The sequence below is a fragment of the Chrysemys picta genome, chromosome 4, assembly GCF_011386835.1.
Source record: "Chrysemys picta bellii isolate R12L10 chromosome 4, ASM1138683v2, whole genome shotgun sequence".
In the NCBI taxonomy this organism is placed as follows: Eukaryota; Metazoa; Chordata; order Testudines; family Emydidae; genus Chrysemys; species Chrysemys picta.
The window spans coordinates 27,377,943-27,400,926 of record NC_088794.1 but is presented as its reverse complement, the minus strand read 5'-3'; the positions used below and the strand labels follow the sequence as shown (position 1 = coordinate 27,400,926).

The 22,984-nt window shown below is 47.0% G+C and overlaps 2 protein-coding genes across 2 annotated transcripts in view; both read left to right on the top strand.

Moving 5' to 3' along the window:
- The first annotated feature begins 12,358 nt into the window (after window positions 1-12,358).
- LOC135982938 (myb/SANT-like DNA-binding domain-containing protein 2) lies at window positions 12,359-14,247 on the top strand. Its single transcript, XM_065591841.1, has 2 exons — window positions 12,359-13,026; window positions 13,625-14,247. Exons 1-2 carry the CDS (start codon window positions 12,489-12,491, stop codon window positions 14,086-14,088), a joined length of 1,002 nt encoding a protein of 333 aa, XP_065447913.1. The 5' UTR covers window positions 12,359-12,488; the 3' UTR covers window positions 14,089-14,247.
- A 2,201-nt stretch (window positions 14,248-16,448) lies between these two features.
- LOC101952648 (acyl-CoA (8-3)-desaturase) overlaps window positions 16,449-22,984 on the top strand; it is a 35,571-nt gene continuing 29,035 nt past the window's right edge. Inside the window, 1 exon segment of the mRNA XM_065591838.1 lies at window positions 16,449-20,500. Within this exon segment, the coding sequence (XP_065447910.1) occupies window positions 20,324-20,500 (177 nt within the window). The 5' untranslated portion in view covers window positions 16,449-20,323.

Genomic DNA, 22,984 nt, shown 5'->3' with positions numbered 1-22,984 from the left:
GCCTGCAGTCCTGCAGCATCTGTCTCACTGCTCCCTCTGCTGGATCTGTGCAGGGGTAGAGCAGTGGGGAGAACTAAGCAAGCAGCAGCAGCAAGTGAGGGGAGGCCCAGGGGACCCAGCCACCCCACATCCTCTCCAACTTCCTCAAAATTCCCTCTCCAGTCACCCAATGTTCCGCTACACACACACACATCCCTCCCTCAAATTCTCCCCCGCAAATCTAAGTACACCCTCAGTTTTTCCAAGCCTCCTCCACCAACCTGCCCCTTGTCAACCTCACAAACCCAACTTCTTGTAGCTGACCCCCAGCTTCCCCCTGCCACTTCCACCTACCCAGCCTCCTAGTTTATGTCCAGACAACCCCACAAAATTAGCTTCCCCAGATGTTTTTGAGTACCCACACACCTACCACAGCTGCCAAGTTTTGTCAGCCCTCTTTGGGCTGCATAATTGTACAATCAGTCTTTTAACAATTTTCCCTTCCCAGAGACAGAAAATAATTACATTTAAAGGGACGGTGTCTTTAAAACATTCCTTTGCCACAGGGCCAGGCTTGTTTGTTTCAGATTTACTTTCATATACATGAAGTGTCTGCTGGCCAACAATATGAAAAACCATTCTGGTTCATTCATTCAGATTCCCCCACTCTCTCTCACTGACTCACATTCACACACACACTCACTAAAGGCAGTGACTTGCATTTCCTTTCATGGTATTACTAGTCCCAGCCGAGTAGTTCTTGGATCACACCAGTTGCAGGCATTGAAACTACAAATAAATAATAGCAAACTAGCTAGCCATGCCTTCCACGCTGAAATATTAACAGCTTCCAGTGACTTTAAAGTACATAACAAGGGTTGTTTTGCACAGTTCTGCATCAGTGATCCTTTATTAAAACACCTCTCCATGGAAAACAATGATGGACCACTAGAAGTTTTTATTCCTGTTCTTAATTCAGACCAAGCCACCATTCAAGCCTTGACTGCTCACCTAAATGGCTAAATTCCAAATTAACGTATGCATGGTACTTTAAACTTAATTCTTTCACTTCTGACACAACTTCAAACTCGAGGCAATGAAATAAATGCCAGACAAACAGAAACAGTTACCCAGCCACCAATAATGAAAACCTGCATGGCTGGTGCAGTACGAGTGGGTGGAGTTGTTGGCAAAAGCTCAACTTCACTGGGCAGTGAGAGGTTACAGTTGTGTAACCAGCCTCATGGTGAATAAGTTTAGCAATGAAATAAATCTGTACTTTAGCCATAAAACCATTGTGCAACAAAAACTACAAAAAATAGCCTCCAAAGCCTCAGGGCTGAAAGCACGATTAGGGTGAAACAGAGAATTTATACAGATGGGGAAGTGTAGTCTGAATTTGTCCCTCAGTGAAATAAGGGCTCCACAGTCCTGCCCTGTTCAGTGATCCCTAGAAGTGAAATTGCTGATAACGAGGTCTAAGTATTAACCCTTGGATCTGCTTTGGGACAGCATTTTCAGTGAAAGAGCCTACTCAGCCTGCACAAACAGTGAGATTCCCCCAATAATTACTGAAATCCCTGAGAGCTATATTAAGTGGTGGGACCTCAAGACATTGCAGAGGTTGCAGTAGAGAGGCTGGTGGCAGCAGAAAAAGTGACGGCACAAGCAGCCAATGGCAGCGGAGTGAACGACGGCACAGTGGCCAGCAGCGGAGTGAACGATTGCACGGGAGCGGGCAGCGACGCAGAGTAAATGGCATGGCAGCGGCATCTGAGGCATTGCTTGATGCCTTGCTCCCCTTTCCCCCTCCTTCACCTCCTCAATGGGAGGTGAACACACATGAATGCACTTCTGAATTCTGGGTCTTTGCTGGCCAAGGACAGCAAGTGTGAGTGGGGTGCGGTGGAGGAGCAGGGAGTGGCATGGTAAAGGAACATTTGTCAGATTTTCACACCACAAGGTGAGAAACTGAGGCAAAGGACACTGCCCAACATACTCTGTGGTAGGTGTTTTACACATGGTCATATGCTTTTGAATCATGGCTGTGGTGTTCTCCCAGATTAAAGTCAGGTTATTTTCTCTTTTTTATTCAAAGTTTTCTTTGCTATATGGGGACTCGGTGCTTGCGAGAGGGGAAGTATTCCTTCTTAGAGGTGCCCAGAGGTGGTGGTCAGTTTTCCCAGATTACAGAGTGGGGGCTTGAGCCAGTTCTGTATTGTATTGCTAAGAGGAACCCCTAGATACTGAACCAAGCCCTTCTTGCTGCCAACTGCACCTAGCAGAAGGGATACATAGAGAAAGATAGACGACTAGGGACAGGGGAAAGGGATTTTTTTTAACCTATTTGCTCCATTTTTAGTTTGAAACCTTTTCTATTTGATCCCTTCCCCTACTTATTTTGAGCCCACCCCTTTTATTTTCCATTTTGACCAACTGTAACTTCCTGCCATGTCCCCAGCTTAATCTTCCCACCCCCTCTTTAGTTTCTTCTCTTCCTGACTCACAAGACATTGCATCACCAGCTGCATAATGCAAAAAAGGAGATTAACTAGATAGTGAGTCCCATGTAAATGTCAGTAATAAGGCAATTGCAGGGGTAGCAAGTTTGAGAAAATGGTCTCTCCTCCTGCGGGTAAGTCATTGCTCCGACCTCCTGCAGCTACTCTCCTGGCAAAGGATGGAAGGGAAGATTGGGGTCCTAGGTTCAACCACCTAAGAATACTTAGGGAGTCCAATTTGAGAATTCATGAGATGTAAAACCATATGAAGAGATTCAATCAACAAGAGAGTAAAAGTTTAGGGGTTGTAGGCAACGAGTCTCCCTCAGCCCCCAGTGCTCATGCCTACACCTAACATTCCCTTACTCCTAACTTTGTGCCTTTCTTAACTCTGCCCCTTATGGTTAGAACAGCCTTCTAGTCAATCTCTATCCAGCCCCATCCCTCTGTGACTGTTTCTGAATAGTCCCTGCTATTTCTTGCATTAGTATTAATTAGATCAGAACCAGCCTGGATAAATCAGAAACAGCACAAAATAGAAAAGAAAATATTCACCAGTGCTTGTTCTCTGAGGTGATTACAGATATAGAAGCCAGGGGAGGGAGGATGGATCTTCCCTCTAACACAATCCAAGAAGTTGGGTCAAGTCAGGGGCTATTACTGACCACACTTTGTTTTAGGTCATGGAGACCCCTTTTAGATTTATTTTCTGCGAGTTAGACGTTGGCTGGACCGTTGAAAACTAGGTGAGCTCACTTTGCAAGACACCCCTGGCTCAGGCAAGCTGGGACAGTCCTCTTGTTCTTGTATTATTGAAAAGAATAAACAGGAGCACCCCCTTTACTGTCCGTATGCTATACATTATTTTGCATATCTCTATTATGTTTCCTCTTACTCCTCTCTCAACTAAATGGATCCAATCTTTTCATGTCCCCTCATATGGAAATCTCTCCACTCTTCCAAATATTCTTATCCCCTGTTTCTGAACTCCTATTTCTGTTATATCTTTTTTGAGATAGGGTGCCAGAATGGAACAGTATTCCAGGAAGGGTGAACTGCTGTTTATATAATGTTATATAAATCAACAAGATTAAAGCCAAATAGAAGGACTATTCATCTCAATGGAAACGTAAGCTTTGCAAGTGGCAGAGAACGGCTCCCACACTAGATCTATAACAAAAACAATGGTTTATATAATTGCAAGTTTCCTAAAAGATTTAAAGCATTTAATATCCAAAGTTCTGATCTGGGGCACCAGAATAGGGGGGCCAGGAAACCATGCCCCGCCTTTTTACTGGCCATAAGGGTGAGCGACGATGGGGAGGTGGCAGAGAGGAGCGAATGGGGGGTGGGATCTTGAGGGGAAGAGGTGACACAGGAGTGGGGCTTCAGGGGAAGAAGCGGTGTGGGGGTGGAGGCTCAGAGGGGTATGGGCGGCACGAGGGCGGGTGTTGGGGAGAAGGGGCGGTGCAGGAGAGGGACCTTGGGGGGGTAGGGTTGCCAACCCTCCAGGATTGCCTATGAGTCTCCAGGAATTAAAGATTAATCTTTAATTAAAGATTGTCATGTGATGAAACCTTCAGGAATACATCCAAGCAAAGTTGGGCACCCTATGGCTGGGCAGCACAATGGGGTATGGCCACAGTTTGGGCATCTGTGGCCCCCCACCCCCACTTTCAGGGCGCTTCTGCCACTCCTGGTTCTGATCAAGATAAGGAAAGAAAAGGCCAGGGCTATCCTAGTAGTCCTGATGTGGCCAAGACAGACAAACATTCCCTTACCTCATCCAGCTGGCTGTTTGCTCTCTGATCACCTTCCAGACCATCCCTCATCTTTTCTCTCAAGAAGCCAGGCAAATCCTTGCCCCCCAGTCTCTGTGTTCTGACTACATGGCTGATCTCTTGAGATCAGAAGGACCATTTGTTTGATGAAATTGGTTTTCAGTAACCACTCATCATCGAGTACAGTGTTTGGGCGGTGAAAGAAGGGCTGGAACGCCCAGAGACTACATTTTTTGACTTCTTGTTAACCAATGTAGCGAGACAGAAATTTACTTTTGTTACTGGCTTCCTATAATCTAACGAGAGAATAACCACCAGTTTGGGGTGAGCTTGCCCTATTTCTCAGCAGTTTATCCTGAATTTGGCATCCTCAGCTGTGACTCACTGAGGCATGGTGATAGGAGGGCTTTGGCCTTTTAACTTGAGAAGACTAAATCTTTTAGAAAGTCTTTCAAATTGTTTCTCTATTGCAGACAGATCTAAAGGGTTGGCCGCCTCCAAGCAGAGATGCTAGGCAGATATAGGGCTGCATTAATTGTCACTATCAATCTTGGGATCTCCAACTTCCTTCAGGTGTACAAACACACTCAACGAGATCTTTCTACTTGAATAGCCTTTCTGAAAAATGTTCCTGTTACTGAAATGTTTAGGTCCGGGATTTGGACCTCTAAACGTACCTTTTTCTGAACATTGTGCAGTAACCCAGATCTCAGCTTCCCATGCTACGTTTGGCTCTGCTGTGTTATCTTCAGTTTTGGACTCGACTCCAAAGCTCCCTCCTCCTTAGTGAGAACTGCTTGGTGATCACCCAGAGTGGAGCATCCATAGTGGCACTACTCGAAGAAGAAGAGGTTACTCACCCTGTGCAGTATCTGCGGGTCTTCGAAATGTGTGTCCTTATGGGTGCTCCACTACCCTCCCTCCTTCCCCTCTGCTCTGGAGTTCTCTGCTATAGAACTTCATGGCAGAGAAGGAACTGAGGGTGGATTTACTACAGCGATGGAAGAACTCCTTCTGTTGCTGTGTAAGGCCATGTCTAAACTACCACTTATGCTGGCAAAGCTTATGTCACTCAGGGGTGTGAAGAAAAGCACCCCTCCTGAGTGATATAAGTTTCACCGGTGTGCACAGCACTATGTCGGCGGGAGAGCCTCTCCCACCAGCATAGGTACTGCCACTCATTGAGGTGGTTTTATTATGTCAACGGGAGAGCTCTCTCTGCTCAGCATAGAGTGGCTACACAAGCAATCTTACAGTGGTACAGCTGTGCCGCTGTAAGCTTACTAATGTAGACCCAGCCTAAATGTCTCTGCTACAGCATTTCTAGAGTACATATACCCACTGTCTACACTACAAAGTTTTGCTGGCATAGCTATGTCAGTTAGAAGGGGGGGTCACACTTTTTGCCAATGTAGCTATACTGTCATTACCCCCAGTGTGGGTGCAACTCGGCAAAGCTAATGTCTTCCAGGGAGGTGGTTTAGCTATGCCTGCAGAAAAACTCCTGCTGGTTTAAGCCACGTTTCTACCAGGGGGCTCAGCAATGCATGTGTGGTATAGACAAGCCCTGATAATAGTATTTCACAGTGCTTTAATAACACTTTCCTTCTGTAACCCTTCCTTGCATTAGGACTGGGGGGTAATCTGGGATATTGATTTCTTCTCTTTGTTATGGAGAGCCCTGTTTGCCATTCTAACAGTCAGTGAGACAATGGGTAGCTGTAGAGATGAGGGAAGGACCAATGAAGTTTAAAAACAAAGGGAATACAAATAAACCATCTCCCCTGTGACAAGAGGTGGGAGCCATTTAAAAATAATAATTAAAAACCTCTTCCTGGTAAAGTGCCAAGTGGACTGGGGACGTGGGACCTGCTCCCCCAAGGATAACTAATTGATGGTGAGACTAGTGGCCTTGAGGGAGCAGAGCACATGTAAGGGAAGGGGCATGTCGTGGGCAGCACCTGGTGTATTCAGCATCCAAAGAGCTCCTGAGAGGGTGCAAGCCAATAGACTGCCAGAAGTGTGTGGGGGAGGGGAATCAAAGAAGTCAGGTGGTTCTCTTGTGGGGATGCTGGTCAAAGTCATTTTGAATTCTAATCCTATCCTCCACAGTGCTAGCAACCCTTCCCAGCTTGGTGTCCTCTGCACATTTTATAAGCAGACTCCACTCCATGCAGGGCCGGCTCCAGCATTTCTGCCGCTCCAGCGGCGGCAATTGGAAAAAAAAAAGCCACGATCGGCGGCGGCAGTTCAGTGGCAGGTCCTTCGCCCCCGAATTGCCGCAGGTGCCGCTCGTTAAGCTGGTGTCTGGAGCCAGCCCTGACTCCATGATCCAGGTCACCAAAGAAAATACTGAATCGTACCCAGACCCAGGACAGACCCCTGGGGGACCCCAATACAGGTATCCCCCAACTTTTACAGCAAACCATTGATAACTACTCTGGAATACAGTCTTGCAACCAGTAGGACACCCATCTTTTGGTAACTCCCTCTAGGCCTCATTTCCCTAGTTTGCTTATGGGACTGTGTCAAAAACCTTCCTAGAATCAAGCTACAACATGTCAACACCTTCCCCCGATCTGCTAGGCCAGTAACCCTGTCAAAGAAAGGAAATTAGGCTGGTTTGGCATGATTTGTTTTGACAAATTCATGTTAGTTATTATTTATAACCCTATTGTCCTCTAGGTGCTTACAGATTTATTGCTTAATAATTTGTTCGTCTCTGTTTTTACAGGTAGTGCGGGACAGCCAAAACTTAAGGTTGTAGAATTCATTGCTGTTCTGTTTTTCATCCTGGTGGAAGGCTTTATTGACAAAGCATGGGCAGTCAGGCTTTTTCTTAATCTAATTTGTTCTGGCATGGCACTTGACAGCTGGGATCATGCTGCCAAGAATGTTTTGTTCCCAGAACCTGAGTCAGAATCCGTGTTTATCCAGTTGCATCATCCCTTTTGGAGTTAACTACCAGACTACCGGGGGAGAGAGGTAAATGGCAAAGGGAGTTCTAATAGGGATGGAACAGGGAAAAGTTTGGCAGGGCCAGTGGGTTTTCAGGGCCCTGGGAGAGGTGAAACTGAGAGGAGTGCGGTAGGCAATTGGCTCTTGGGTGGGCAAGACTGACTCATAGACTCATAGACGTTAAGGTCAGAAGGGACCAGTATGATCATCTAGTCGGACCTCCCGCATGGTGCAGGCCACAAAAGCTGACCCACTCCCTTTCCCTTAACTCAGCTGTTGAAGTCCCCAAATCCTGCGATTTAAAGACTTCAAGTCGCAGAGTATCCCCCAGCTAGCGACCCCTGCCCCATGCTGCGGAGGAAGGCGAAAAACCTCCAGGGCCTCTGCCAATCTACCCTGGAGGAAAATTCCTTCCTGACCCCAAATATGGTGATCAGTAGAACCCCGAGCATGCAGGCAAGATTCTCCAGCCAGACCCTCATTGGCCATTGATACTATTTACCAGCGATGCCACGTTGTTGACCAATTGACTAAAATCACGTTATCCCATCAAACCATTCCCTCCATAAACTTATCTAGCTTAAGCTTAAAGCCAGAGAGGTCTTTCGCCCCCACTGTTTCCCTCGGAAGGCTGTTCCAAAATTTCACCCCTCTGATGGTTAGAAACCTTCGTCTAATTTCAAGACTAAACTTCCCGACGGCCAGTTTATATCCATTCGTTCTCGTGTCCACATTAGTACTGAGCTGAAATAATTCCTCTCCCTCCCTGGTATTTATCCCTCTGATATATTTAAAGAGAGCAATCATATCATGACTGGGTGGGGTCCCTTTTAATATGGATAATGCAGAGAGGGCAGTGTTGTAGCTCCCAACCTGGGCGGCTCACAAATAGCCTGTCATTCTGCAACTCACACTTAAGTGTCTGTGTATAGCAGCAGTTCTGATCCAGCAGCCTGTCAGCAACACTCCAGCCACACTCTGGCTCCCACCAGCCTTGGTTACTACTTGCAGGGTGACAATAACACACTCCCAGTCCTGGATTTTCCCAAAACTGTGTTCTGCACTGTCCAGCCCTCTCCTGGGTAGTTTGGAGAACAGAGGTCCCTTGCCCATGTAAGTGGGTCAATATTCAACAGTTTGCTACTTTAACCAGAGTTACCAAACAGTTTGGTTTAAAGACAACACTGGATTGGTTTAGATTAAAAGATAAAACAAGTTTATTAACAATAGACGATAGGATTTTAAGTGAGTACAAGTATAAGGTATTAAAGTCAGCAATGATTACAAGACAAATACAGATAAAACACTTTCAAATAGCTAAAACTTTACTTTGAACCAAATCTAGCTTAAGTCCTTACCACGTGTTCCCAGCAACATGACGGACCAAATTCTCAGGTCGGGATTCTCCCCTCTCCCCCAAAGTCAAAGGGCTGGTTCTCTTGTTGTGAAAGAGAGAGAGATGGAAAGAAAGATGCCTTGGGGTGTTTTTGCCCATCACTTTTATAGTCCAGTCACCCTTTGAAGTGGATTCTTCTGATGATTATCCCTCAAAGCAAAGTTTATTCAAACAGTGAAGAAGGCTCTGGTGGTGAAGGTGGCTCCATGCTCTTTCTTCTCACCTCTTTTCTATCTGCTGAAATGCAGATTTGCCTGGTCTCCTGCCTTTGCCCCCTCCCCCCGCCCACTTTGCTGTCACGAGGACTCTGTGTACTACATATATGTAAACTGAGATACACACACATTCCTTTGTTTAGGACAGACCTGTTTAACAATTTTTTCCCAGGCAGAACTGTGTGATTTTGAACATATGCTAATAACATAGATTCATAGATTCTAGGACTGGAAGGGACCTCGAGAGGTCATCGAGTCCAGTCCCCTGCCCGCATGGCAGGACCAAATACTGTCTAGACCATCCCTGATAGACATTTATCTAACCTACTCTTAAATATCTCCAGAGATGGAGATTCCACAACCTCCCTAGGCAATTTATTCCAGTGTTTAACCACCCTGACAGTTAGGAACTTTTTCCTAATGTCCAACCTAGACCTCCCTTGCTGCAGTTTAAACCCATTGCTTCTGGTTCTATCCTTAGAGGCTAAGGTGAACAAGTTTTCTCCCTCCTCCTTATGACACCCTTTTAGATACCTGAAAACTGCTATCATGTCCCCTCTCAGTCTTCTCTTTTCCAAACTAAACAAACCCAATTCTTTCAGCCTTCCTTCATAGGTCATGTTCTCAAGACCTTTAATCATTCTTGTTGCTCTTCTCTGGACCCTTTCCAATTTCTCCACATCTTTTTTAAAATGCGGCGCCCAGAACTGGACACAATACTCCAGCTGAGGCCTAACCAGAGCAGAGTAGAGCGGAAGAATGACTTCTCGTGTCTTGCTCACAACACACCTGTTAATACATCCCAGGATCATGTTTGCTTTTTTTGCAACAGCATCACACTGTTGACTCATATTTAGCTTGTGGTCCACTATAACCCCTAGATCCCTTTCTGCCGTACTCCTTCCTAGACAGTCTCTTCCCATTCTGTATGTGTGAAACTGATTGTTCCTTCCTAAGTGGAGCACTTTGCATTTGTCTTTGTTAAACTTCATCCTGTTTAACTCAGACCATTTCTCCAATTTGTCTAGATCATTTTGAATTATGACCCTGTCCTCCAAAGCAGTTGCAATCCCTCCCAGTTTGGTATCATCCGCAAACTTAATAAGCGTACTTTCTATGCCAATATCTAAGTCGTTGATGAAGATATTGAACAGAGACAGTCCCAAAACAGACCCCTGTGGTACCCCACTCGTTACGCCTTTCCAGCAGGATTGGGAACCATTATAACAACTCTCTGAGTACGGTTATCCAGCCAGTTATGCACCCACCTTATAGTAGCCCCATCTAAATTGTATTTGCCTAGTTTATCGATAAGAATATCATGCGAGACTGTATCAAATGCCTTACTAAAGTCTAGGTATACCACATCCACAGCTTCACCCTTATCCACAAGGCTCGTTATCCTATCAAAGAAAGCTATCAGATTGGTTTGACATGATTTGTTCTTCACAAATCCATGCTGGCTGTTCCCTATCACTTTACCACCTTCCAAGTGTTTGCAGATTATTTCCTTAATTACTTGCTCCATTATCTTCCCTGGCACAGAAGTTAAACTAACTGGTCTGTAGTTTCCTGGGTTGTTTTTATTTCCCTTTTTATAGATGGGCACTATATTTGCCCTTTTCCAGTCTTCTGGAATCTCTCCCGTCTCCCATGACTTTCCAAAGATAATAGCTAGAGGCTCAGATACCTCCTCTATTAGCTCCTTGAGTATTCTAGGATGCATTTCATCAGGCCCGGGTGACTTGCAGGCATCTAACTTTTCTAAGTGATTTTTAACTTGTTCTTTTTTTATTTTATCCACTAAACCTACCCCCTTCCCATTAGCATTCACTATGTTAGGCATTCCTTCAGACTTCTCGGTGAAGACCGAAACAAAGAAGTCATTAAGCATCTCTGCCATTTCCAAGTTTCCTGTTACGTTTCTCCCTCTTCACTAAGCAGTGGGCCTACCCTGTCTTTGGTCTTCCTCTTGCTTCTAATGTATTGATAAAAAGTCTTCTTGTTTCCTTTTATTCCCGTAGCTAGTTTGAGCTCATTTTGTGCCTTTGCCTTCCTAATCTTGCCCCTGCATTCCTGTGTTGTTTGCCTATATTCATCCTTTGTTATCTGTCCTAGTTTCCATTTTTTATATGACTCTTTTTTATTTTTTAGATCGTGCAAGATCTCGTGGTTAAGCCAAGGTGGTCTTTTGCCACATTTTCTATCTTTCCTAACCAGCGGAATAGCTTGCTTTTGGGCCCTTAATAGTGTCCCTTTGAAAAACTGCCAACTCTCCTCAGTTGTTTTTCCCCTCAGTCTTGATTCCCATGGGACCTTACCTATCAGCTCTCTGAGCTTACCAAAATCTGCCTTCCTGAAATCCATTGTCTCTATTTTGCTGTTCTCCCTTCTACCCTTCCTTAGAATTGCAAACTCTATGATTTCATGATCACTTTCACCCAGGCTGCCTTCTACTTTCAAATTCTCAATGAGTTCCTCCCTATTTGTTAAAATCAAGTCTAGAATAGCTTCCCCCCAGTAGCTTTTTCAACCTTCTGAAATAAAAAGTTGTCTCCAATGCAGTCCAAGAATTTGTTGGATAGTCTGTGCCCCGCTGTGTTATTTTCCCAACATATATCCGGATAGTTGAAGTCCCCCATCACCACCAAATCTTGGGCTTTGGATGATTTTGTTAGTTGCTTAAAAAAGCCTCATCCACCTCTTCCACCTGGTTAGGTGGCCTGTAGTAGACTCCTAGCATGACATCTCCCTTGTTTTTTGCCCCTTTTAGCCTAACCCACAGACTCTCAACACTTCCATCTCCTATGTCCATCTCTACCTCAGTCCAAGTGTGCACATTTTTAATATATAAGGCAACACCTCCTCCCTTTTTCCCCTGTCTATCCTTCCTGAGCAAGCTGTACCCATCCACACCAACATTCCAATCATGTGTATTATCCCACCAAGTTTCAGTGATGCCAACAATGTCATAGTTGTATTTATTTATTAGCACTTCCAGTTCTTCCTGCTTATTCCCCATACTTCTTGCATTTGTATATAGGCATCTAAGGCCTGGTCTACACTACGGGTTTAGGTCGACTTTAGCAGCGTTAAACCGAATTAAGCCTGGACACATAGAATCATAGAATCATAGAACATCAGAGTTGGAAGGGACCTCAAGAGGTCATCTAGTCCAACCCCCTGCTCAAAGCAGGACCAATTCCCAGCTAAATCATCCCAGCCAGGGCTTTGTCAAGCCGGGCCTTAAAAACCTCCAAGGAAGGAGACTCCACCACCTCCCTAGGTAACGCATTCCAGTGTTTCACCACCCTCCTAGTGAAATAGTTTTTCCTGATATCCACACAACGAAGCCCTTTCTTTCGACTTAAAGGGTCCTTTAAACCGGTTTCTTTACACCACCTCCGACGAGGGGATTAGCGATAAAACCGGCCTTTGCGGGTCGGAATTGGGGTAGTGTGGACGGAATTCGACGTTATTGGCCTCCGGGAGCTATCCCACAGTGCTTCATTGTGACCGCTCTGGACAGCACTCTCAACTCAGATGCACTGACCAGGTAGACAGGAAAAGACCCGCGAATGTTTGAATTTCATTTCCTGTTTGCCCAGCGTGGAGAGCACAGGTGACCACGCAGAGCTCATCAGCACAGGTAACCGTGATGGAGTCCCAGGATCGCAAAAGAGCTCCAGCATGGACCGAACGGGAGGTACGAGATCTGCTCGCCATATGGGGAGATGAAGCAGTGATAGCTGAACTCCGTAGCAGTAAAAGAAATGGAAAAGTATTAGAAAAGATCTCCAAGGCCATGAAGGACCGAGGCCATAACAGGGACACACAGCAGTGCCGCGTGAAAATTAAGGAGCTACGGCAAGCTTACCACAAAGCCAGAGAAGCAAACGGAAGGTCCGGGGCAGAGCCGCAAACTTGCCGCTACTACGCGGAGCTGCATGCGATCCTAGGGGGTGCAGCCACCACTACCCCAACCGTGTGCTATGACTCTCTCACTGGAGAAACACACAGGGAAGACGGTTCGGGGAACGAGGAAGATGACGATGGAGGTACTGTAGGTAGCTCACAGCAGCAAGGAAGCGGAGAAACCGGTTTCCCCAACAGCCAGGATATGTTTGTGACCCTGGACCTGGAACCAGTAACCCCCGAACTCACCCAAGACCCTCAGGGCACACAGGAGACCTCTGGTGAGTGTAACTTTGTAAATATTTGTAAACATTACAAAAAAAAAGCAAGCGTGTTTAATGATTAATTTGCCCTGGCAATCGCAGCCAGTACATCTACTGGAAAAGTCTGTTAACGTGTATGGGGATGGAGCGGAAATCCTCCAGGGACATCTCCAGAAAGCTCTCCTGGTTGAAATGGGGTGATTTTATTAAGGGGACATTCAGAGGCGCCCGTTCCTGCTCTTCTGACCAGAAATGTTCCCCGCTGTTAACCACGCGGTGGGGGGAGGGGTGAAGTGATCATCCCAGAGAATCGTGTGTGTGTGTGGGGGGGGGGGTGGTTTACTTGTGTTTGTGCCGCATGTTAACCAGGAAACCGCAGCCCCCTCCTTTTACATTGAAACCCCATTTTAAATGGACAACCCAATTCATCCTTGATATGGGAAATGCGCTGCTGTTTGCAACCTTTCACGCATGTTAAGAAGGTTAAAAAAGCCAAAACACTGTGGCCTACCATGGCTGCCTGCAAGCCGAAATATGCGACCTTGTAATGAAAGAGTGTACCCATTGTTCTCTAAAATGTGTCTTTTTTAACCACCTCTCCCTTCTCCTCCACCAGCTGCAAATGTTTCTCCTTCGCAGAGGCTTGTGAACATTAGAAAGAGAAAACGTAGGACGAGGGACGATATGTTCACGGAGCTGCAGATGTCCTCCCACGCTGATAGAGCACAGCAGAATGCGTGGAGGCAGTCAATGTCAGAGATGAGAAAAGCCCAATATGAACGAGAGGAGAGGTGGCGGGCTGAATCGCGGGATGAACAGAGCAAGTGGCGGGCTGAAGACGATAGGTGGCGTCAGCTTGCAGACAGACGGCAAGAGGCAATGCTCCGTCTGCTGGAGCATCAAACTGATATGCTCGAGCGTATGGTTGAGTTGCAGGAAAGGCAGCAGGAGCAGAGACCGCCGCTACAGCCCCTGTGTAACCAACAGCCCTCCTCCCCAAGTTCCATAGCCTCCTCACCAAGACGCCCAAGAACACGGTGTGGGGGGCCTCCGTCCACCCAGTCACTCCACTCCAGATGATCGCCCAAGCATCAGAAGGCTGGCCTTCAATAAGAGTTAAAGTTTTAAAATGCAGTGTGTCCTTTTCCATCCCTCCTCCCCCACCCATCCCAGGCTACCTTGGCAATTATCCCCCTACTTCTGTGAGGAACTAATAAAGAATGCATGAATGTGAAAAAACAATGACTTTATTGCCTCTGCAAGCGGGAGGGGAGGGTGGGGTGGGGTGGTTGGTTTACAGGGAAGTAGAGTGAACTGGGTCGGGGGGGGGGAGTTTGGAGGGTTCATCAAGGAGAAACAAACAGAAGTTTCACACAGTAGCCTGGCCAGTCACAAAACTCATTTTCAAAGCTTCTCTGATGCGCACCGCGCCCTGCTGTGCTCCTCTAACCGCCCTGGTGTCTGGCTGCGCGTAATCAGCGGCCAGGCGAGTTGCCTCAACCTCCCACCCCGCCATAAAGGTCTCCCCCTTACTCTCACAGATATTGTGGAGCGCACAGCAAGCAGCAATAACAATGGGGATATTCTTTTCGCTGAGGTCTGAGCGAGTCAGTAAGCTGCGCCAGCGCGCTTTTAAACGTCCAAATGCACATTCCACCACCATTCGGCACTTGCTCAGCCTGTAGTTGAACAGGTCCTGACTCCTGTCCAGGCTGCCTGTGTACGGCTTCATGAGCCATGGCATTAAGGGGTAGGCTGGGTCCCCAAGGATCATGATAGGCATTTCAACATCCCCAATGGTCACTTTCTGGTCCGGGAAGAAAGTCCCTTCCTCCAGCTTTCGAAACAGAGCAGAGTTCCTGAAGACGCGAGCATCATGTACCTTTCCCGGCCATCCCACGTTGATGTTGGTGAAACGTCCCTTGTGATCCACCAGGGCTTGCAGCAGCATTGAAAAGTACCCCTTGCGGTTTACGTAGTCGGTGGCTTGGTGCTCCGGTGACAAGATAGGGATATGGGTTCCGTCTATGGCCCCGCCACAGTTTGGGAATCCCATTTCAGCAAAACCATCCACTATTGACTGCACGTTGCCCAGAGTCACTACCCTTGCTATCACCAGGTCTTTCATTGCCCTGGCAAATTGGATCACAGCAGCCCCCACCGTAGATTTGCCCACTCCAAATTGATTCCCGACTGACCGGTAGCTGTCTGGCGTTGCAAGCTTCCACAGGGCTATCGCCACTCGCTTCTCAACTGTGAGGGCTGCTCTCATCTTGGTATCCTGGCGTTTCAGGGCAGGGGAAAGCAAGTCACAAAGTTCCATGAAAGTGCCCTTACGCATGCGAAAGTTTCGCAGCCACTGGGAATCGTCCCATACCTGCAGCACGATGCGGTCCCACCAGTCTGTGCTTGTTTCCCGGGCCCAGAATCGGCGTTCCACGGCATCAACCTGCCCCAGTGACACCATGATTTCCACATTGCTGGGGCCTGTGCCTTGTGAGAGGTCTATGTCCATGTCAACTTCCTCATCACTCTCGTCTCCGTGCTGCAATCGCCTCCTCGCCTGGTCCGGGTTTCGCCTTGGCATGTCCTGGCTCTGCATATACTCCAGGACAATGCGCGTGGTGTTCATAGTGCTCATAATTGCCGCGGTGATCTGAGCGGGCTCCATGATCCCAGTGCTAGCTATGGCGCCTGGTCAGAAAAAAGGCGCGAAAGTAGTATCACAGAATGGTCCCCCCAAAGATTAAACTGAAAACCCTGGGCTTAGCAGGCCATTGATTTCACGGAGGAAGGGGAAGCAAATGAATACAGAACAAATCTATTTTTTACATCTTAAGCTGGCAGCCGACAGTGCAGCATGAGTGATAGCCTCTCCAGTACGATGATGACGGATACCAATCATAAAATACCATCATCTGCCAAAAGGCAAGGGGCTGCTGCTGTGTAGCAATGCAGCCCCACGTCTGCCAGCCCCACGTCCACCAGCACCCAGCATCGCCCTTGGCCTCTTCTGGGTGCTTAGCAGACAATACTGGGCAATTGGCAGAAAATAGTATATTATGACTGGTAGCCATCATCATCGAAACAGTAGCATGTCTGCCCAGGTGGCCATGATTGACAGCCACACCAATACGATGACGACGGGTACCAGTCATAATATACCATCGCCTGGCAAGGGGCTGGTGCAATGCAGCCCTACGGCTGCCAGCCCCACGACTATCACTCATGCTACACCGTCTACCACCAAAAGGCAGTTAGCAGCTGCTGCTGTGTAGCAATGCAGTCCCACGTCTGCCGGCACCCAGAGGACATATGGTGACGGTGAGCTCAGCTGAGCTGAGCGGGCTCCATGCTTGCCGTGGTATGTTGTCTGCACAGGTAACCCAGGTAAAAAGGCGCGAATCTAATGTCTGCGTTGCTGTGACGAGGGGGGAGGGGCCTGACGACATGTACCCAGAACCGCCCGCGACACTGTTTTGCATCATCCGGGCATTGGGATCTCAACCCAGAATTCAAAGAAAAGGCGCGAACTGCTTCTCGGCTCTCTGAGCTGTGGCGCAAACGTAGTATCTGATGGACTAGGGGAAGGAGGGAGGGCGGGCCGAGTGACGACATGGCGTACAGGCACAGGGAATTAAAATCAAGAATGGTGGCTGTGCATCAGGGAGAGACACAAACAACTGTCACACAGAATGGTCCCCACCAAAGATTAAACTGAAAACCCTGGGCTTAGCAGGCCGTTGATTTGACGGAGGGAGGGGGAAGCAAATGAATACAGAGCAAATCTATTTTTTACATCTTAAGACGACGGTGCAGCGTGACTGATAGCCCTCGGCATCTTTCTGGGTGCTTGGCAGCAAATACGGGGCGGTGTATGACAATGGTCTTCAGGCCTATTGCACAATCGGCTGCTCGGGGAAGATTCTGCTAACGTGCGATGACCCAACTTGTAATAGGACGGCTAATAGTCGTAATACACCATTTACTGCCAAAAGGCAAGCCCCATGGCTGCCAGCACCCAGATCGCCGATGAAGGCTACCAGTCTACTGCACCGTCTACCGCCAAAAGGCAGTTAGCAGCTGCTGCTGTGTAGCAATGCAGTCCCACGTCTGCCGGCACCCAGAGGACATATGGTGACGGTGAGCTCAGCTGAGCTGAGCGGGCTCCATGTTGTCTGCACAGGTAACCCAGGTAACCCAGGTAAAAAGGCGCGAATCTATTGTCTGCCGTTGCTGTGACGGGGGAGGGAGGGGCCTGACGACATGTACCCAGAACCGCCCGCGACACTGTTTTGCATCATCCGGGCATTGGGATCTCAACCCAGAATTCCAAGGGGCGGCGGAGACTGCGGGAACTGTGGGATAGCTGTGGGATAGCTACCCATAGTGCAATGCTCCGGAAGTCGACGCTAGCCTTGTATTGTGGACGTGGTCCGCCGACTAGAGCACCTAGAGCATTTTATTGTGTGGACACACACAATCGGCTGTATACAACCGATTTCAATAAAACCGGCTTCTATAAATTCGAACTAATTTCGTAGTGTAGACATACCCTAAGATACTGGTTTGATCTTTCCTCCCAGTTTTGTCCTGACCCTCCTTTCTCTCTGCCAATATAGCCCACACTCCCTCTCGTTTCCAACCCATCTCCCCGGTCTCCATGTTCCCCACTTACCTGTGGGCTTTGCTCACCTGTCCCCGTCGAACCTAGTTTAAAGCCCTCCTCACTAGGTTAGCCAGTCTGTGTCCGAATAGGGTCTTTCCTCTCCTCGAAAGGTGAACGCCATCTCTGCCTAGCAGTCCTTCCTCGAATAGCATCCCGTGGTCTAGGAAGCCAAAGCCCTCCTGGCGACAACATCATAAGGGGGATTTCATAACTTTACATAAATAACCGCTACATATATTTCACCATGATATTATTGACCAGCAGTTTTCAAATGATACCTCACAAGGCATATTTTGTATAAAGATTATTACAAAGTGGGTAGTTTGTGAATACAGGATTGCTTCTGGTCACACTGTGGAATGCCTCATTGAGGCTATTGCAGCCAGCCATAATGTAGAGCAGCCTAAGGGAGGTCTAAATTATGTCTGGGACTGGCCTGGCCCTTAACAGTGCAGGTGTGCAGGGGAATACAGGGACTTACAGCTCCCTTGTCCTCCACCCCAGCCCAAGCTGCCCTGAAAAGAGCTAAGAACATAAGAACAGCCATACTGGGTCAGACCAATGCTCCATTGAGCCCAGTATCCTGTCTTCCAACAGTGGCTAATGCCAGGTTGGGGGAATGAGCAGGGCAATTATTGAGTGGTCCCTTCCCTGTCATCCACTCCCAGCTTCTGGCAATCAGAGGCTAGGGACATGCAGGGCATGGGGTTGTGTCCCTGACCACCATGACTAATAGCCATTGAGGAACCTATCCTCCGTGAATTTATCTAATTCTTTTTTTAACCCAGTTATACTTTTGGCCTTCACAACAACACCTGGCAACTAGCTGCACAGGTTGATTGTGCGTTGTGTCAAGAAGTACTTCCTTCTGTTTCTTTTAAACCTGCTGCCTATTAATTTCGTTGGGTGACCCTGGTTCTTGTGTTATATGAAGGAGCAAATAACACTCCTTATTCACTTTCTCCACACAAGTCATGATTTTATAGACCTCTATCATATCCTCACTTAGTCATCTCTTTTCCAAGCTGAATAGTCCCAGACTTTTTAATCTCTCCTCATATGGAAGATGTTCCCAACCCTTCATCATTTACGTTGCCCTTCTCTTCACTTTTTCCAACTCTAATATATCTTTTTTGAGATGGGATGACCAGAACTGCACCCAGTATTCCAGGTGTGGGCATACCATGGATTTATATAGAGGCAATATGATATTTGCTGTCTTATTATCTATCCCTTTCCTAAGGTTCCTAACATTCTGTTAGCCTTTTAGGCTGCCGCTGCACATAACATGAATGTTTTCAGCTGTGGCACAGCTTGAACATGTAGGTCACAGTTTTTAGGGATTAAGAATAGAGGAGGGTGGGAAACTATTTTTCTACCTGCCGAAATGAACCTGAGACTTTTCAAAAGTAAACATATGTGTGTGTGTTTGTATGTGAGAGCAAACAGCCTGGTGGTTAAGGCCTGCACTTGGGATGTGGGAAACCCCAGTTCAAGATCCTCTGCACTTTGGTTTCACAAATCAGTGCCTTAACCACCTGGCTATTCTGGGTTGAATCTCTCTCAACATTCCATCCTGAACCCAAGAAACTTTTCCCATCAAAACTGGTACATTCCCATGAAACATTTCAGTTTCAATTAATTGGAATTTTCCAAGAACAACAACAACAAAAATCAGAAAATTCCCAACCAGCTGTAGTAAGAATCATATTTTCTGTCATGGCTAAAGTTACACAAATCCTAATTTTGGATGTTTATGAAGTAGCAGAAAGAAAAAATTGAAAAAGGATGTGCAACTTCCATTCCTTACCCTCCTAATCTGAATATTCAAATTCAGGTAATTTTTTTAAACCACAAGGAGACAAAGCTATTATTTGATGCATATTCAAATGAAAAGGCTTTTTATAGCCCAAGATATGCAGTAGGATGTTTTTGAACCTATCTGATATTGCACAAACTACTGAGTAGAATAACTTTTCCTTCCCACTTTTGGTAGCTCTTACTGCTAGAATACCAATTTCTGAACAACCTTATTAGACTCAGACATATCTTTATGCTGATGCTGTTATGTTTTGTTTGTTATGTTTTACTGATGCTGTTTCAATAGATTGAATCTCTACTTATACTCATTTAGAAAATAAAAAGATCTCTTCTCCTATCCACGCTTACCATCTCTTGATAGTCTCTTCTAAAATAACCACTGAGAGATCATCCCTTTTATAAATTTCAGTCCCCTCTGCCAGATGAGTCACTCACCAGGGGGAACTGGTTCCTCTGGACAGCAGCCAGATCATTGTTCTGTGGTTCTTCCATTTGATTGGAAGAGCAACAGGTTGATTATTTGGATTGCTATTTTTAGCCTTTTGCTAGGTGCAGGAATTTCTCTGGTGTGTTTTAGCTCAAAATAGAGGTTAAGGGGCAAAAATCCAGTTTACAATCCAAATGACAATCACAAAACAAAATGCAGTTTGTAGTTTGATATTGACATGTGCAGACATATACCAATCAACCACAGTTTATTTTAATGTAATTAAGCTTAAAATAGAGTGCATACAGTGTTGTATTAAACTTTATCCCAGCAATATCTTGAATAGATAGAGAAGGAGGAGAGGGGCCCTCCCGAACAGTATTGCTTCTTACTGTTTCATGTTGTTTGTGTTTCCCCATGCTTGGTGTGTTGTTTTCTCACCCTATTCCTTTGTGCATTTACAGGATGCCTTTGTAGCTTTCCATATCAATAAAACACTGATGAGAAAGTCCATGAACTTGCTGCTGATTGGGGAGCTGGCACCTGGTCAACCCAGCTTTGAGTCCTGCAAAAATGTGAGTGTCTTTAAGGGATTGATATAGGGTGGGATCTGGGAGTCAAGTTTGTTCCCAAAAAATGAAAAACCAGATTTTTCATTCATTCAGTGGCAGCCAGCACTCCTGGTACACATTATACATCACACTGCAACACAGAGCCACAATGCCTATGGACAGGAATGCTGCTCAGCCATGCTTTTCCCTTGGTGCAATATTGACTCTCACTGAGCTCCCCTACTTTCCCCCCCATTACAGTGATTCCCCGCATAGTGGTAGCAGGTAGGAAGAACCCATCAGCCATTGGATATCTCCAGCATCACAGATTCCCTCTAGGTATGGCACAGCCTGTCAAGTGCAGATTGTCCCAGTGACTCCTTCTGCGGGAGCATAGATTTCCCCCATTTCCACAGAAAGTGCAGAAAGGTAGTAAATTGGACTTTTCTTGTTGCCCATCAAAAGCAAGAAGTCAAAAGGTAACTCATATTAAAACACAATGCAGTTCTGTAATTTATGTACTACATTGCAAAATCAATCAATGCATGTTATGGAATATATCACATTCTCCTTCACGTAGCAGCATTCACCGTCAGGTACAGAAATAACAGGCTTCACTAGGAAAGATTCTTATTGCCCAATTAATTTTTTAAAACATAAAAGTTACATTAACAGTATTTATTTCAGAATTTTTTCAGTGTAAAGGTTAAATTATGCATTTATCTATTCTCTTGCAATTTGCATGCATTTCACGTAACAGCTCTCAAGTGTTTATTTATAAGTGTTTATTAAAGAATTCTTTTATGGAATTTTAAAGTTGTTTGCTTCCAGAGAGGCTCTATTCTCAGAGGTGTGAGGGTAGATACTTAAAATATGAGTGTGTATGTGACAGCCGCCACCTTGGCCAACACACCACGGACTGAACTGGCAACAGTCTGACATCCTCTGTGGATTAAGCACAGAGGAGGCCATATAATACATATTGACCAGTGGGTTGCATATATAAGGTTGAATATTCACTGCCAGAAAACTTCATTAATACAGAATTAAGGCAAACTTAAACTTCTGAAAACCAGGAAATACAGAATTAAGGTAATGTCTCTACACTACACCTCCACACAACCTTAAACTCTGCTTCCCTGGAGCTAGCAATAGGTACAGAGGCCAAACCAAATCTGACCTATCCCTAACACAGAAAATGACAGGTTTTGTTATGTTGTGTCCAACACAATTCTATACCATCATTCCTCTTCAGTCCTCTCACTGACCCTCACTGTGTTAGGTGTAGCTGTATTGACCCAGGGATTAGTTACAGCTCCCCATTTCAATTTCAGCATTGTACGTCTGTGCCATTCATCAGTCATGCCTATTCTCTGCTCCCCATACGTCTCCTGTGCAGGGCCGGCTCCAGGCACCAGCCCACCAAGCATGTGCTTGGGGCGGCGCCTGGAGGGGGGCGGCGGGGCGCTCCGGCCCGAGAGCGGGGCCACGACTGGGCTCGCCGCCCTCCCCACAGTGCTCCGGCCGCCAGGGAGAGCGGAGCCTCAGCGGGCTCGCTGCCCTCCCCCCGGCGCTCCAGCTGGTCGGGGAGAGCGGAGAGCCGCGGCGGGCTCGCCGCCCTCCCCCCAGCGCTCTGGCCGCTGGGGGCTCGCCGCCCTCCCCCCGGCGCTCTGGCCGCCAGGGAGAGTGGAGAGCCCCGGCCGGGCTCTCCGCCCTGCTCCCGGCGCTCTGGCCGCTGGGGAGAGCGGAGTCGCGGCGGGCTCGCTGCCCTCCCCCCGGCGCTCCAGCCGGTCGGGTATTGCAGGCCCGCGGCCGGGCTCGGCGCCCTCCCCTGCCACACTGGGGGTGGGGAGGCGGCGGGTGGCTTTTTTGCCTAGGGCGGCAAAAAAGTCAGAGCCGGCCCTGCTCCGGGGGCATACACTGAGCATGCTTGTTCCCAGCTCCCATCATGGAGCTGGTTCGTTGTGCCTAGTGCCACTCAAGAGAAGTTTAGTGAGCCTCTCTGATAACAGAACCGATTTGTCCTGGAAAACTTGCCACTCTGGCGTCATTTTCAGTCATTCCCTTGTCAGCCCAGCCCCATACCACCATTCTAGGCTTCATATCCCAGACACAGTACAACCCACAAGACTGTCTCAGAATAGGAGCTAGGCAGATGGGTAGATATCAGGGGGGTTCATTTGTGAGGTGCTGAGCTTCCTCACAATTGCACACCTCTCTCACACTTCCAAAAGAGGCTCCACTGTGGCCAGATGTTGGGCAGAACACACAAACATACACACCTTTTAGATTTCCTGAGGAAAGAATTTGAATGCCCACTCTTGGGATGCAAGGGTCAGGACCCATTCCCTTAAGCCACCAGTGAGCATGTTATTCGGTATGTGTCACTCAATAGGTTGTTTCTGAGAAAACACTAATTTGCAGATGTGTGAACTGTGGTAAACAGAAATGTTAAAACTTTTGTACTGCAATATATTTCTAAATTGATCACTGGTACTCTTGTATAGC